At 45.3% G+C, this 17,371-nt stretch overlaps 2 protein-coding genes across 3 annotated transcripts; both read left to right on the plus strand.

Annotated features, from left to right (window-relative positions):
- Window positions 1–2,746: 2,746 nt before the first annotated feature.
- Window positions 2,747–4,764, plus strand: med31 (mediator complex subunit 31). The gene is made up of 4 exons (XM_004556880.2): window positions 2,747–2,988; window positions 3,797–3,871; window positions 3,950–4,046; window positions 4,162–4,764. The coding sequence occupies exons 1-4, from the start codon at window positions 2,979–2,981 to the stop codon at window positions 4,376–4,378; spliced, it is 399 nt and encodes a 132-aa protein (XP_004556937.2). The 5' UTR covers window positions 2,747–2,978; the 3' UTR covers window positions 4,379–4,764.
- Window positions 4,765–6,005: 1,241 nt separating this feature from the next.
- Window positions 6,006–15,926, plus strand: LOC101474141 (uncharacterized). Of its 2 annotated transcripts, none has more exons than XM_004556881.3 (9): window positions 6,006–6,185; window positions 6,952–7,182; window positions 7,458–7,596; window positions 8,923–9,068; window positions 9,628–9,680; window positions 11,075–11,199; window positions 11,570–11,677; window positions 13,059–13,268; window positions 13,419–15,926. In XM_004556881.3, the coding sequence occupies exons 2-9, from the start codon at window positions 6,980–6,982 to the stop codon at window positions 13,728–13,730; spliced, it is 1,296 nt and encodes a 431-aa protein (XP_004556938.1). In that variant the 5' UTR covers window positions 6,006–6,185; window positions 6,952–6,979; the 3' UTR covers window positions 13,731–15,926. The 2 variants fall into 2 exon arrangements, with proteins under 2 accessions (XP_004556938.1, XP_023010810.1); XM_023155042.2 differs by having other exon boundaries at window positions 6,957–7,182.
- The last annotated feature ends 1,445 nt before the right edge of the window (window positions 15,927–17,371 follow it).

Consider the following 17,371-nt stretch of genomic DNA (forward strand, 5'->3'; position numbering starts at 1 on the left):
GCGCTGTGCAGCAATTTGGAACCTTAACAGTTGCAGTTGCTGTGTTTGTCCACCAGGTGGCTCCAACTATTCACAAAGCACATCAATTTTGAGGAAATTCATTAAGCTATTTTCTAACTCTGTTACACCAGGCTGTATGGAGGACCACAAGAGCCACGCGCATCGAAATAAAAAGTTCTGTGCTTAATTAATGAATTGTAGAATAAAATCTGTATTTGTAAATTCATTTTTGAATTCCAATTTAATAAACTGCATTTCAACTCCAGAGAATACCACCTGGTTCAACAATCTTTTCATCTGATAATTGGGAAAACCGTTTTCTTCTGAGAGATGCTGCTAGAGCTGAAATTGAGCCCAAAGAAACAACAAAGTTCAGTTCCTCTGGATTTTCCATGGAAAATTGTTTTTTCACTCATCCAGGTGACTTCTCCGGTGTCAGGGATGAGTGATGAATGTATCTCCTCACCAGTGTTGGGAAGGTTACTTTTAAAATGTATTCCATTACAGATTACAGATTACATGCCCCAAAATGTATTCCGTAACGAATTCCGTTACGTTACTCAATGAGAGTAACGTATTCTGAATACTTTGGATTACTTAATATATTATCATGCTTTTTACAACTACGTGAATGTACTATTGCTGTGTGATTTATTACTATTACTGAAGGTCCGCGACTCCGAACTGTAGTAAAGGGACCTCTGACTAATACGGCGGGGTCCCTGTCGGCTCGTAGCCGAAAAATAGCTTTACTTTCTTGTGTGGGTCAACTTTTCTTGCGAGAGACAGAGAGAGGCGTTGAAAGGCTGCTCCAACGGAACTTATTGTTTTTGGAGGAAAACAGGAACACGGTGTACAGTCGAGTCTTAATAGCTTACTTACAACTGGGCTCGTCAGGCTCTCTTCTTGGCTGCAGTGGTTATTATTATATTTACATGCTTCCAGCTCCCGTTTTTCCTCGATGTCAACTCGTACCTTTCCACTCCCCTTTTTCTCCCTCCTCGCGCTCACAGACCCATAACGTGTATGGCAGTCCATTCTCCCTGCAACACGGACTACACTGCCCATGATGCTACATTCTTTAGAGCTATACCTGTAGCATTCTGCCTGTTAGCTTAGCACAACAACAACAACAACAACGAAAAGGCCTCTCTCACCCAGGAAACACACAGTCACAGAGAGAGAGAGAGAGCGTCGCCCTGTAACCATGGCAACCGTAACCCTGCCGCCTGGAACAACAGAACGTAGCTGTCAAACAAAACCCAAACAGTCCTGACCCGCAACAATATGAAACAGGAAAGTACCGCAGTGTAATCCATTTATTTCAACAAAGTAACTGTATTCTGAATACCACCTTTTTAAACGGTAACTGTAACGGAATACAGTTACTCATATTTTGTATTTCAAATACGTAACGGCGGTACATGTATTCCGTTACTCCCCAACACTGCTCCCACTGGAAACCATTGTGTCCAGTTAAAGTCAATCGACTTTTGTAAAGGAGAGTTGTTAGATGCTGTGCTCATGAGGACAATGGTTTTTAACTTGCAGCACAACACAAAGCTGCCGTACTGGATCAACGATCAAAACACTTAATTGAGCAGAATTAGGTCAAAATGTAATATCCTCATATGATGACACATCACACATGACCAGCATTGTTCTAAGAATGCAAACTTTCTTATTGGACGTTTCCACAGCTGCCAGAAAGGGACAGATTTCTGGCTGCTCTTAACAAGTGCTCGTTGCTCTCGTTTTCTTTGGAATTCCTGCACAGAGGATGTAACACCCATGATAAGCACTGAGGTGCGTCCTTGTCAGCAATCAGCCATCCTCAGCTTCCAGGTTAGGAAAAGTGGAACCAGAAGATATTCAAATGCATCTCTCCACAGCTGCCGATGAATTCTACAAAAAACAAAGTTTGTTAAAAACATTTGCAGGTGAATCACCACTGATTTATCACTGACATCCATTTACTCAAAGATTACTGACAAGTGGACAACTAGAATATATAGTTTATAATTTCAACAATGTACTGTAAAAAATGGAACTTTATATGACAAACGTGGTGCTTGTGGAATTTTTAACAAGGACCCTACAAAACTTTACAGTACTCATGCTGCCAAACTTCTGACAGCTAGGTGTGCAGTTCCTGCTTTAAATGCATTCACTGTTAAGATTAAGGAATCTAAGTGATAAGAGGCCAGAAGTGTTTGAACTCGCTTATGAACCTAAATCACTGAGGCCGTCTCTCCTGCATGAAGTCCAGGTGCTGGTTTTCCAGTGTGTGCGTCTGATGCCCCAAAGCTGCCTCAGAGCTGTAACACCATCAATGGCTGCAGTATGGAACAGATGTGGGTGTGTCCTCATCTCTCAGAGTCCAAACCGTCATCAAACAGCCCTACAGACACAAAAACTGTCCCTGTGTGTTGGCCCTGCGACAGACTGGCGACCTGTCCAGGGTGTACCCCGCCTCTCGCCCTATGACAGCTGGGATAGGCTCCAGCGCCCCCCGCGACCCTGAAAAGGAGAAGCGGAAGCGAATGGATGGATGGATTAATTAAATATGTCAATAATTATTAAATGTGCCAATAATTATTGAATTAAATGAGTTGTAAATATTTATTTAATTAATTATTGCCACATTTAATTAATTATTTAATGGTGTATTTATTAATTCATTATGTCAGTCCTGGCGTTCCATATCTGTGGGAGTCTGAAGGCGCTTATCTTTTGCCTGCTGTTGCCTCCCTCTTGAGGCCAAACAACGAACAGCAGGCAGCGTAAAGCGACGTGGATGTCGCGAAGGCGGAAGTTTAACGTTTTACGTTTTAGTCTGCACACGTTTGATGGCGGCGATTAAACCCGAAAAGGGCAAAACCCGGCTTTCTGTTCTTATTTGTGCTTCTTAAGTTTTTATACAGTTTATCTGACATTTAAGTCCTTCATCTACATACTGCTGCCTTCAGGCTGTAGCCATGGAAACAGGTTTGTAGCAGATTGTTTGGTCAATGCTAATCTGCTAGGCTAATATTTCCTGTAAGACAAAACGCCATAAATAAATCCGTAAGTTTTACTTTGTTGGCTTTAAAAGCGTGTCTGTGAGCAGCTGATGGTATTTACATGTGCTCCGTCTTGTTTTTCTACTTTGACTACGAAGCATTCCGCAAACAGACAAAGCGGCGTTAAATTGAATGGAGTCTGGCGGCGCTGGGATTACGTTTTATTTAAGGGAGTTAAAGGGAGTAAAGGTTCTGGTTGTTTTTAAATGTAATTGAATGTGTTGTTAAAGACGTTGGTACACTCATGATTAGCTTTAAGTCAGGCTGCAGAGTGTCGGCCTTTTCTGTCCTGATCACAACGTCCCAAGAAATTATTCCGATTGACAACAAACCTGATTTATCAGCTAACGTAAGTGTGTTTGAAGATGACCTGGCATGGACGCTGAAGACTGTACTCCGAGACTCGCTCTTTAATTCGGCTCTCAATAATTCATCCTTATATTAAATTTAATTTCCGAGCTGCCTGTTTAAAGTTTTCAGGTTGAATTAAAACAATGTGCCTCTAAATTGCTTTTTTTCTAATGGAGTCTGGTATAGAAACATGCGTTCTCGTGGGTGTGTTACGTTGGCGTGTGTGTAGTGTGGATTGAATCCTTCGAGATATTATTGAGGTTTAGATTTAATGTAATTAAATAATAGAAGTTAAAAGCATGTGCTCCTGATGATCTCAGGATAATCTGTGCTGTGGGTTTGAATGTCGTGTTGCTGATTAACTCGTGTGCTTCCCGGTGCAGACGAGCAGGCCAGGAACCGTTTCCAGTTGGAGCTCGAGTTCGTCCAGTGTTTGGCGAATCCCAACTACCTGAACTGTGAGTGACTCTGTGATCAGAAACTCGCAGCTTCACATTTGCCAGAGTTTAACGTAGGTTTTGTGTGTTTGTTTCCAGTTCTGGCTCAGAGAGGCATCCTGAGGGACAGATCCTTCATCAACTACCTGAAGTACCTGCTGTACTGGAAGGAGCCTGAGTATGCCAAGTTCCTCAAGTACGGCGACGTGTTTGATCCTCAGTTTAGATGATTTTCTCTTTGAGGATAAAGTTGTGATGTTTGTAAACCCTTCTGTCAGCTGACCTCTGCTCTGTGACTCCGCCCCCTGCAGGTACCCCCACTGCCTGCACATGCTGGAGCTGCTGCAGTACGAGCACTTCAGGAAGGAGCTGGTGAACGCTCAGTGCGCCAAGTTCATCGACGAGCAGCAGCTGCTGCACTGGCAGCACTACTCACGAAAACGCATGCGGCTGCAGCAGGCGCTCGCTGAGCAAACGCAGGTGCAGCCACAGACGGCCCCGCCGCACGGCAATGCTGCCGCAAAATGACGACGGAGTTGGAGTGCTGCTGGGATACCGAGGTTATTTCTCCATTCACGTGAACATTAAAGACCGTGGGGGAGGAACTGAGGTGGGAGCTGATCAGCTGATGGGAAGCATCAAGCTTTCAAGCTAAAATTTCTCCTGGATTTATGGATGTAACTATTTCCTGGAACTTGTCAGTCCTATGGTCTCAGCAGGAACAGACTGAAAACAAAAAGGCAGCAGAGGTTTTCATTTAAAGTCCCGCTGCTCAGCTGCAGAGTGAGCTCCTGCCTGATGGGGGCGTGCTTTTATCTGCGGCGATCACCTGAGTGTGACTGAAGTGTTCCGGGAGAGGGGAGTGGCTCGGCCTGTTTTCATCCTTTGTTCTAATAAAATGTTTGAAATGTGAAGAGTTTGTTTCTGTTTGCGTGTTGATTAAACCAATAAAGTTATGCAGGCTTTCTTTGAGTTAGTCTGCTCAATAACAACAATGACCTACCTCCTTTTCCTAACCACTTTTCCTTGACCTGAAATATCCTGACGTGAGGGAAAGAGGAGGTGCTCTGATGCAGGTCACATGAACAAGATCTCACTTCATCACAAAGTTTCCCTCCATCGTCACTTCTACAGCAGAGCATTAAACAGTGATTCAGTGAGGGTAAATGGTAAATGGCCTGTATTTATATATAGCACTTTACTCGTCCCTAAGGACCCCAAAGCGCTTTACATATCCAGTCATCCACCCATTCACACACTGGTGATGGCAGCTACATTGTAGCCACAGCCACCCTGGGGCGCACTGACAGAGGCGAGGCTGCCGGACACTGGCGCCACCGGGCCCTCTGACCACCACCAGGGTGGCTCATGATGTGCATTTAAAGAGGAAACTCAATATTTCTTTTCTATTTTTAGATCCCGTTAGATTTAGATCCCGAAAACAGATCCGGTGGAAAAGAGCAGAGCAACAAGACAAAGCATCCCTGGCTGCAGAGCCTTGAGCACAAACACAGACAGAGAGCCCTCCTGGTCCCTCTGTTTATTGACTGAGGGTGCGTTGTTACCTGCTGCTCTCACCTGTAAGAGTGTAAGCGCGTGTTTATGACAGGACATCTAAAGCAGCGGGAACCAAAACGGATGAAGGACCGAGGACTGAACGTGCAGTGAGGAGTGCAAACACCATTCTCAGAGGTCAGCTGGCTGATACAGCTAACAAACATTTTATTATAAAATTAACTTCAAAAGAAACCCGGACATGTAGTTTAAGTCATTTTTGTTAAATACTGACACGACAAGCAGCCGTAATAGGATGGTTAATACACTAAAACCTAAACTATCATCGAACTATTTTTTCAAAATAAAGTCCGTTTATCTAAAAACAGGAAGCGTTGATCGGAGGACTGTTCAGCTAAAATAAATACACAAATAGTTCGATAGATAAATAAAATAATACCAGCAATAAAATGTAACAGAGGAAACAAAATCATAATAATACATCTGAGTAAAGTAAATCCACTCAGGAAACTAAATGAAGCTAAAATGTATTGAAAATAGAATAAAATAAAATATTATTTTTGCCGTTTTCTGGCGCTAAACGTCCTTATCTGCTTTTATTGTGAAGGACTCCGGAAGTTTTTTGATTACGTTAGCGGAAGACACGGGACCGTTTTCTCCGTAACACCAGGGCCGTTGTGCGGTAACCGAGCGGTGTTGAGACGTGAGTCGTGCCTCGGTACCTGGATGGACGCCCAGCGGTTCAGTTAGCTAACGTTTAAGCGATGTTTTCGCTGATTTCCGCGGACACCGGGACGGGAAACGGTTGAGCGGGACGACGGTAACTCCTTGTTTCTTCATCATCACTGATTAATCGGGGTGTTTTGTTTAAAAGTGCCGACTTTAATGTAGCAACGGAGCGATCTGCACTGACAGGTAGACTTAAAAAGTTTGTGGCCGCCTGGTGTGGGCATGCGCAGTTTGCAATATGGGGTTGAATAAACGTGATTTATGAAACTGTGGCTGAGTTAGCTTGTTAGCATTCTGATAAGGGAGTTGTTCATATTTGCTCATCTGTGAAGTGTGGAGGAGCGGAGCTAATGGCTCGGACTGTAAAGTGGCAGCCTGCAGGTCCAAGTCCAGGCTGGGTTAAACTGTAAATTAGAGTCACAGCGTCACCTGTGACCTTTAGACTCACATACCTTTTATTCTTTGACTCTAACAGGGTTCAAAATAATCAGAGCTTCAGTTCCGCTAGTTTCAACTCCTGCCTCTTTATGCCAGTTTTCTTCTGATTGGCTGCCCCTCATAAACAGAACATTTAATCAGCAGGTGGGCGGGGCTTCTTCTGGAGCGCAAAGCCAAAACCAGCAAAATGATCATTTTGATGCTCGGAAATATTTCACATTAATCAGTTATCACCTAGTTATCCGTCTGTGTGCTGTGTTTGATGTGAGCACGTAGCACTGGAACATAGATTTACAACAGGAAATGAGGTGGAGCAGATCAGCACGTACTGTATTCATACAGCATGCACACTCATTATTAGCTGTTTACTCACTGTGATAACCAGACCTCATCTCGAGCGTTTGTGTCTCCGTGCTCAGTTCAGGTGGAGTCACCAGCACAGACCTGATGTTGCAGCGGGTGGCGGTGGTCGGTGCCGGAGCAGCCGGACTCTGCGCAGCCAGGCACATCCTGTCCCGTTCAGGCCGCTTCGCTCCTCCGGTGGTGTTCGAGCTCTCTGAAAACGTAGGCGGCACCTGGTGTTACGACGAACGTGTTGGAAAGCTTGATAACGGGCTGCCGGTGCACAGCAGCATGTACAGAGACCTCAGGTAGGCTCACCTGTCTGCAGACCATCGATGGGCTCGCTGCGAGGGCCGGCTCCACGTTTCACGAGAGCAGCTTTGCATAATTTATGTTGTAAAGTCATCCTTAACGCTTCAGTCCTGACTCGACTAAAGCCTAAAGTCACAGTTGTTTCTGGTCCTTTCCTGTGGGCTCGTTCTCTCTGCAGTCTCCTACATTGACATGAACATGAGAGAAAGGCTGAGCTGCAGTGAAGTTTCCTTTCTGTGCTCGCAGTTAATGTTTTCTGATATTCCGACAGGACCAACCTGCCCAAGGAGGTGATGATGTTCCCGGACTTCCCCTTTGAACCCCAGCTTAGCAGCTTCCTGCCCCATCAGGAGGTCCAGAGGTACCTGGAGAGGTACTGCCAGAGCCACGGCATCCGGCCTCACATCCGGGTGAGTCGCCCGGGATTCTTCTGAGTCAGATTTAAGCTGCTGGCTCTCATAACACAGTCTGTGATGTCATGTAGTGAAGGGTGCAGGTGGCTGCTTTGTGATACGTGTAGACTTTACGATTCAGTTAAAATCTTTATCGATGGCAGCATTTTGTATTTAATGCCCTTCGAGTGCAGAAAGGAAAATATCGACTCAGTAATGTTTTATTCCTTTCTTTGTTTTATTGTAGAGTCTTTACAGTATAAAGCGCCTGGAGGCAGCTGTTGTTTTAAATAACATTGATTGGATTGAAAATTGAAAAATGTCTGCATCTGTAAAAAGTAAGAGTGTGGAGTTTGTGGGAAAGACCACAGCCGTGACCATGGAGATGTTAACTCCGAGCCACAGTCTGAAGCGAGGCTCCAACCAGCTCGACTGCTTCTTGTATTTAACCAAGAGAGTAAAATCTGGTTCAACAGAGACCTGATCAGGATCACAGACGCACTCTGCAGTAGAAGATCTGAGGTTTCAAGTTTCCCAGCTGGATAAAAGCAGCTTTCGTTCGTTTGAACTTTCTGTTTTAACTCCTGGTACCAGAAACACGAGCGACAATCCTAACAGCTGTTCATAGGCAATAAAGATAATCAAGGCGATTACCCAGCATGCTTTGTACATGAAAATGTACCAGCGGTGTTGCTTCCTCAGGCTTAATGAAAGCTGTTCATAAAGCCTGGTGTGACACACCGAACTCAAACTCAAAACAAAGTTTTCATTTCCTTTTTCTTTATTCATCATCTCATTTATCTTCCCTCTGCAGGCACACGCTGTATTAAATAAACCATAAAACCCAAATAAAGATCCAGCAGTTACACAAACACTACGTCACAGCACTAAACACAAAGTCCATCCATCCAATAGTAGTCCTGACCTGGTTAATGTTACGTGGCTGGTTATTTTTCAGAATCCCTGAAAGAAACAAGTGTGATTGTGGTTTGTTGTCCTGAGTTTTTTTAGTTCTGGTTTATGAAGCCGTGACAGTGATCTGATTGGCTGTAACAGGGTGTTAAACATAAGGAAACATCGCTGCATCCAGGAACAGCCTGATGCTTCATCACTGATGGAGTTTCTAATATGACTAAACTGCTCTCTAGTATAAAGCCAACACCTGAGTACCTGCCACCGGTGTGGACCCCAGGATCATCAGAGACTTGGAGACGATTTCAGCTCCGTCAATAAAAATCTGCTCGCCTTGAATTTTCTAAGAGATCTGATTTGTCTCAAATATGATACAATACAAAAGTAAACCTCCCGCGGCGCCACTGTCCTCACTGTGACTCTTTTTGTCAGTTCAACACTGTCGTGGAAAGCGTGAAGCCCGTCAATGTGACGACAGAGGGCGAGGTGGAGGAGAGGACGGCGTGGGAAGTGACATCATCTGATTCTTCAGGTCATCAGAAAACTGAGACGTTTGACTCTGTCTTCGTCTGCTCGGGGTGAGATCACACACTGTGTTCTAATGACCAGCAGGGGGCGATGGCAAATAAAAGTAATAGTGCAGAAACATATGAATCTGGTTCTGTGACCAACACTTCGCCCATGAGTTGATGGTCTCAGACGTAGTTTAAAGTTTCATTAAATCAAAGGTTAAACTACAGCATCTCATTGGCTAATGAGCCGTAACACCTGGTCAGCGTGTGGCTGCGATTCAACATATTTGCATTCACTAATTATTCCAGAGTGCAACTTTAATACGATGTCTTTTTTTAAAAGTCTTTAAATGTTGACATTTACAAATAAAAGTGTGAATCTTGTGAAGTCTAAGATTTTGTGTTTTGGAGAAAGAAAAAGATTTTATCCAAAAGCAGAAAGTTACAAAGTGTGTATTAAAGCTCTTAATTTGAAGGTGAGCATTTTATTTTGAAATGACTCTGTAGGCTTTACTTCAGAATAAAAGCCTCTGCCCCCTGCTGCCACTTGAGGGTGCCAAAGCTCTGAGTTCACCTGCTTCAGCGGCTCTTATTATTTTGACTCTTATTCTCGTCTGTTTTAAAGGCACTACTCAGACCCTCACATCCCACTCATACCAGGCATCGAGAACTTTAAAGGTAAAACAAACATTTATGCCTTCATAACAAAAACAAAGCTTTTACAACATGCAAGTATTTTAATGAAAAGTTCCTGATATGATAGAAATTAGTTTTTCTGAGGAGATTGAATGAATGCAGTGAACTGCTGATGACTTCATCAGGTTTATTCTTGTGTTTAAGCCTCAGTAACATCTGTAAACACTCAGTCGTGATTAGCATTAATCTGTGTCAGTTTAGTAAATCGAGGTTCGCTGGTGCTAGTTTGGATCAGCGGAAGGACTGCGCTCAGAGCTCAGTCCTCTCCTTTCTGTCTGCTGCACACTGAAGGTGTGGACAGTTTTGCGAGTTCACAGCAGATCGTGACACTTCAAACTGAGCCGCATCGGTGTGAGCTTCAGGAATGTTTGTGCGGCTGGTTAGACACACCAGCATTGTTCTCATTTTGTGCTGAATCCCCACAAAGCGTACCTCCGGGTGTGTTCAGACACCTCCGGGAAACCTTCGTGTTTCAGTCAGTTGGTAAAATCAGAGGTTTCAGAGGCTTCTGGACACCAAAGAAGTTTGAATGAAAGCTCAACAGGCAGCTCAGCCAAGTCAGTCAGAGAGACTTTATTTATCTCCAAGGGGCAATTAAGACACGACACCCTGCCGACCGTATATACAATGCACAAACATCACATTGGGGAGACCGGTCAGGCTAGGTAGCTCTGGCCGGTCGACCCCACGAGCAGCCACCCGAACCGAAACCATGGAAAATGCACAACATGAGGAAAGACGAGGAGAAGAAAAGAACTCCTCCCAGACTGAGCTCCAACAGGGAGAACAGAAAAAAACACCTCAACACACGAATCAGCACATCTCACAACATAAAGACATAAGCTTCGAAGGCGTTTGGAGGGGGTGGAGGTGAGTGTAGGTCTGCATCAGTGTACATGCGTGTGTGTTCCGTGTTCAGCGGAGAGAAAGTGTCCCTTCACCCGGTTATACAAAAGTCAGCAATCTTCGGTCGGCGCCGGTGACCTTGAATGAGGAGTCACAGCAGCTGTTTTGTTATCTAACGGAGAGTTGTGTTATTCCCGTCAGCTTTTGCCTTGAGCATCCAGCTGGCGCCAGGGGGGCCGCATCAGATGAAGATGGTAGTTGTTGTGGTTAGTGCGAACAAACTGCCTCCAGTTTTACAGCTGGTCTAACGTCCATCACTGGTCACCAGGTCTCTTAATTCTCGTTGTTCTTCTCCATACTGCGTTCAATAAACACAGTCTTGAGTATTCACAGCCCTGCCCATCGTCTATCATGTCGGCCAGCCTTGTGGGACAACTTTTACCCCGCCTACTCTGGAACAGCTGTCACCGCTGCACAGAGCATCCCTCCCAGTGATCCATTCTAGAACCAGTGTGCCTCTCTGTGTGCAGGGAAAGTGCTCCACAGTCACTCGTATCGATTCGCGGAGCCGTTTGCGGGTCAGTCGGTGGTCGTTCTGGGAGCCAAAGCATCAGGTCTGGATATTTCCCTCGAGTTGGCCAATGTGGGTGCCCAGGTAACAACTAACATCTGCATGCAGATGTATTATTTTTATTATCTTTATTTCTTGCATATTTTAGTTGACCTACCAGAATGCCTGACGAGCTGGGCACCAGTGGGTTCCTCCTCTGATGGGAGGAAGGTGCCAGGTGATAGACAGAGGGTGCATGTTCCTACATTTGTATTAACTGTTTGACAAAGCCACAGGAAGCCTCTGGTTAGAGAGCAGGAGGAAGAGGAGCGAGAGCAAAGACGTATAATTGTGTCTTTAAAGAAGTTAACAGCAGGTTACGCTGCATAACTGCAGCCTGGGACGAGCAGCGAGTGCAGAAAGCGTGTGACGGAGCTTTAGACTCACGGCGTGTTTTTCTTTCTTCATCTCACAGGTGACTCTGAGTCACCGCCGCCCTCGGATCACCTTCCCTCTGCCTGATGGGATTCAACAGTCCAGCTCAGTAGAGGCCGTCGAGGACGACGGCAGAATTCGCTTCCAGGTGACTGACCTCAACTGTATTAATCCTCCACTGCAGGAAGTCCACCTGAGACAGTGGCTTGTGAAAGTATTCGGCCCTCCAGCTCAGTCAGATTAGTGTTTGTGAACAGCAGTTTTCAGATCTTGCCACAGATTCTGGATTGGATTTAGATCTGGACTTTGACTGGGCCGTTCTAACACATGGATATGTTTTGTTTTAAACCATCCCATTGTTTCCTGGCTTTATGTTCAGGGTCGTTGTCCTGCTGGAAGCTGAACCTCCGCCCCAGTCTCAAGTCTTTTGCAGACTCCAAGAGGTTTTCTTCCAAGACTGCCCTGTATTTGGCTCCATCCATCTTCCCATCAACTCTGACCAGCTTCCCCGTCCCTGCTGAAGAGAAGCCCCCCCAGAGCATGATGCTGCCACCACCATATCTGACAGTGGGGATGGTGTGTTCAGAGTGATGTGCAGTGTTAGTTTTCCACACATAGCGTTTTGCATGTTGGTCTCATCTGACCAGAGCAGCTTCTTCCACATGTTTGCTGTGTCCCCACATGGCTCGTGGCAAACTGCAAACAGGACTTCTTATGGTTTTCTGTTAACAATGGCTTTCTTCTTGCCACTCTGCCATAAAGGCCAACTTTGTGCAGTGCACGACTAATAGTTGTCCTGTGGACAGATTCCCCCACCTGAGCTGTAGATCTCTGCAGCTCGTCCAGAGTCACCATGGGCCTCGTGGCTGCATTTCTGATCAGCGCTCTCCTTGTTCGGCCTGTGAGTTTAGGTGGACGGCCTTGTCTTGGTAGGTTTACAGTTGTGCCATACTCCTTCCATTTCTGAGTGATGGATTGAACAGTGCTCTGTGGGATGTTCAAGGCTTGGGAAATCTTTTTGTAGCCTAAGCCTGCTTTAAATGTCTCAATAACTTTATCCCTGACCTGTCTGCTGTGTTCTTTGGACTTCATGGTGTTGTTGCTCCCAATATTCTCTTAGACAACCTCTGAGGCCGTCACAGAGCAGCTGTATTTGTACTGACATTAGATTACACACAGGTGCACTCTGTTTAGTCATTAGCACTCATCAGGCAACGTCTATGTGCAACTGACTGCACTCAGACCAAAGGGGCTGAATAATTACGCACACCCCACTTTGCAGTTATTTATTTGTAAAAGATGTTTGAATCATGTCTGATTTTCGTTCCACTTCTCACGTGTGCACCACTTTGTGTTGGTCTTTCACCTGGAAGTCCAATAAAACTGATTCATGTTTGTGGCTGTAATGTGACAAAATGTGGGAAAGTTCAAGGGGGCCGAATACTTTTGCAAGCCACGGCATATAATAAAGTTCAAGCAGACGCCTCCTGTGATTGGTTGGTTGTATTTGACACTGTGATGGGTTCCAGGACGGCTCGGTGACGGAGGCGGATGTCCTGATGTTCTGCACCGGGTATAACTTCAGGTTTCCATTCTTGGACGCAGCCCAGCTGGGTCTGGACATCCAGGACCAGATGATGTCACCTCTGTACCGCTTTCTGGTGCCACCCGCCTTCCCCTCGCTCTTTTTCATCGGCATCTGCAAGATCATCTGCCCCTTCCCCAACTTCAACTGCCAGGTGAGCGGCAGTGTACCGTCATACCCACTGTTCTCCACTGCAGCAGTCCCAGTGTCGACTTTCTAAGAAGCAGAGCGGACTTACTCTGGTTTGAATGCCGTTTGTTAGGTAGCTTCGGTTGTTAGGTTCGTTTGTCTTCTATCGCTGCAGGTCCAGTTCGCCCTGGCCGTGTTGGAGGGCTCGGTCACGTTACCCTCTCGAGTTCAGATGGAGGATGAGGTCCGGCGGGAGCTGCAGGAGAAGCTGGAGCGGGGAGTCCAGCATCGCCACCTGCTGATCTTGGACCAGGATCAGTGGGAGTACTGCAACACACTGGCTCGCACCGCTGGCTTCCCACTGCTGCCTACGGTCATACGCAGCCTGTATGAGGAGGTGTGGCGGCAGCGACAGATTCACCCCAAAAACTACCGGAAGCTCAATTACAGGCTGATCAGCGACTTGGAGTGGGAGCTGATCAATTAATCGGTGAAGGGCAGGTGTGCAAAGGAAGCTGAGTCTCTAGCGCCGCATCAGGCTGTACCTGAGAGGCCTGCTCCCTCTGCCCCTCTTCAAATTTACTACACTTGCTTAGATTGAGGACTTCCACCCTCATCCGTAATTATACTGATTAGCCAATGAAAACCTTTTATATTTAAACTCCCGCTGCAGCTAATAAAGGCTAATAAGTCATCAAACCAAAATACATCGACACTTCACTTAAAAGCAGCATCATTGAACAAGCAAAGTTTATAGGATGCACAAATCTCGGATGAGCCCCCAATTTAGCTCAGAACACAAAGAGTGGTCTCAAGAACCACCTTACAAATATTCCAATGCTTCAACTTTTGTGCTTACTGTGTGATAAATGTTCTCGCCTGCTAAAGCCGCTGTTGAAAACACACCTCAGAATTTTATTGGTCTAAAAGTCCAAAGTATTTAATACATATTGATTTGTGAAGGCTGCTTTTACTCCCTGTGAGTCCGTGATGTAAACTGGTGTGACTCCAGAGCTGTCACTAATATATGTGACTGGAGTTTATAACAATGGCACTTTGCTTTTAGTTTTAATTACTATTATAAAGGACAGTTAGTGCTCACAGTTGTCCTGTGAAGAAACAGACACAGGAAGGGCGGTGCTGATTATTTGCAGGTTATAGAGACCTCCAGCACTGATGCTGCTACAGAGATGAGACTGTGAGTCTGTGCAACGAGGTGTTGGCAGGTTTTAGATGACACAAATAGAAGCAAATCTGTGACGCCGACAGGCAGAAAGCGAAGCACTGCAGTAGGTTTTACCTCACAGTCTGAAGGTGTGATTAGAGCGCAGAGCGCGGCAGGATCGCAGGCCCCGTTTCCTCTCAGGAGTCGATTCAGCTCATTTTAAATGAGCCAATCAAGCTGATTCTCAGGCCTTCAGAAATCATCTCACAGCATGAATCTAAATGTGTTTGCCCACAGCTGGCAGCAGGCAGAGTGAGCTCTACACAGTGACATTATCACTAACTGCACTTTATATGCTGAGATTTGGACGGTCACTGTGTTTTTAATGGGCTGATCCCTGCAGCGATATCCTATGATTCAGGGCTGACGGGAACTCTCAAAGTGTAATCAGATTACTGTGAAATCATGGTTCCAGCTCCACAGAGGACCAAGCTTTGTAGATTTAATCACCTTCTAGTGCCACCCTCTGCTGTGATTAGCAGAGCTGCCTCTAATAAACATTGTACACTCAAATCTACCTCAATCGTTACAATAAACGTTCATTATTTCAAGGACAAAGACTCGCTGTGGATGAGTCAGAGATTAATAAGCACTAATTATTAAATGCAGAGAGGTGTATAAACACATAGTGAGTGAAGAAGAAACACCCAGTGCATCATGGGAATCCCCGGCAGCCTACGTCTATTGCAGCATAACTAAGGGAGGATTCAGGGTCACCTGGTCCAGCCCTAACTATATGCTTTAGCAAAGAGGAAAGTTTGAAGCCTGATCTTGAAAGTAGAGATAGTGTCTGTCTCCTGAATCCAAACTGGAAGCTGGTTCCACAGAAGAGGGGCCTGAAAACTGAAGGCTCCGCCTCCCATTCTACTTTTAAATACTCTAGGAACAACAAGTAGGCCTGCAGAGCGAGAGCGAAGTGCTCTAATAGGGTGATATGGTACTACAAGGTCATTAAGATAAGATGGGGCCTGGACAATCACAGAGATTAGTCCGCTGTCAGAGGCCATAAGAGGATCAGTTATAATCGTCACTGTTTCTGTTCTGTGATAAGCTTTAAGTTTTTCTTTGGTAATTTAGTTCAATGAGTTCCTTAATTTTCTGATTTTTTGTTGAAGATCTTGGGTGTAGTGAGAGAAGTTATGGAGGCACCACCCTCCTAATAAAATACCTTAATGTTGCATCAGCTCTTGTTTTTAGAGGGAAACTCACTATTTGTCGTCCATCTCGTCATTTTACTTGTTTGTTTTGGTTATTTTTAGTTTAGTAAGTAATAAAAGTGTTCACTGTGTAAAGCTTAGTTTATCTTGGTGGGAGTGAGATCCGTGTTTGTTTTGTGTTAGCTCACCACACATGCTGTAGTCGTGTTGCAGTTTTGTTTCCTTTCTAATCTTAAGGTTTCTTTCTGTCGTGTTTATACAGCACGGCTCCTGTAAATAAACTTAATGAGTCCACACAGACTGTTTTTTGTGTCTCCAGAATAACTGTCTGCAGTTGGTGTAATATTAATTCTGTCCACTACACAGATATGCTCTAAGTGCAACTCAGGAATGCTTGTCTGCCAGCATGTGTCGGAAAAAGAATCTAATTGTTAGCTCTGAGAAAGCCTGGACAATAAGATGTCATTTCTGGTAAAGACGGCTCACTGTATTAGTCAAAAATACACGTGTGTGTGTGTGTGTGTGTGTGTGTGTGTGTTGGAAAACACTAAACATGGCAGCATAGGAACAAACTCTAAGTCCATGGAGGCTGGGGTCTGCCACACCAGACAAGACCCCAGCTGCAGGCTGCACATAACAGCAAGATGCCTGCAGACAGGGCATACATGGAACGCCATAGCCAAGTGGCCGGCATAGTGTACAGGAACATCTGTGCCGAGTATAACCTGGAAGTCCCGAGGTCAAAATGGGACACGCCCCCTATGGTGGTGGAGAATGACCGAGCTAAGATCCTGTGGGACTTCCAGATACAGACGGACAAACTGGTGGTGGCTAACCAACCGGACAGAGTGGTGGTAGACAAACAGAAGCAGACGGCCGTAGTGATCGATGTAGTGACCCTGAATGACAGCAACATCAGGAAGAAGAAACACGAGAATCTTGAGAATGGTGGTCCCAGTGGTAATCGGAGCACTAGGAGGGTGACTCCAGCAGATCCCGGGAACAACGTCGGAGATCTCTGTCCAGAAGAGCGCAGTCCTGGGAACAGCTAAGATACTGCAGGACCCTCAAGCTCCCAGGCCTCTGGAGAACTTAAAGACATGTTGAGGAGGTAATTTAGCCATTTAGATCAGCTGTGTTGGATCAAGGACACATCTGAACCCTGCAGGACACCGGCCCTTGAGGCCTGGAGTTCGACACCTGTGTGGTGTTAGTTTCTCATGCATGCACCTTAGAAGTAGGTGAAGTTGTGCCAAAGATTTCTGGTGCTATTTAATCTGTGTACAAAAAATAACGTCAGATGTGAGTTTTTTCCACTTTCTTCTGATTTTGGTGATGTGAAGATGTATTTGCAGCACGTTTGGAACATGAGTGAAAGATGAACACAGAGAGGGAAACCGCTGCCTCTGATTTAACCTTTGTTTCTCTGATGATAGTTTGAGGTTAACATTTGTTTAACAGTGAAAACACAATTGCTTGATTATGTCTGGGATGTTTTGGAGACGTGTTCCTGTGCAGTGACACCACTCAGCCACCAGTTTAGTATCCTGTCAGCTTCAGCTGGACTTTGTATGAACGTTTCACCCAGAATCTAAAACTGTGTAATAAATAACAGTGATGACATGAAGGCTGCTTAGTATTAGTTATTGTATGATGTCAGCAGAAGCCTGGCTGATTTGTCTCTGAAAAAGCTGATTAAACATTTCTGAGCAAAGACAGATCCACAAACAAGGCCGCACAGAGAGC

Source organism: Maylandia zebra, linkage group LG10 (genome assembly GCF_041146795.1).
Source record: "Maylandia zebra isolate NMK-2024a linkage group LG10, Mzebra_GT3a, whole genome shotgun sequence".
NCBI classification, from domain to species: domain Eukaryota; kingdom Metazoa; phylum Chordata; class Actinopteri; order Cichliformes; family Cichlidae; genus Maylandia; species Maylandia zebra.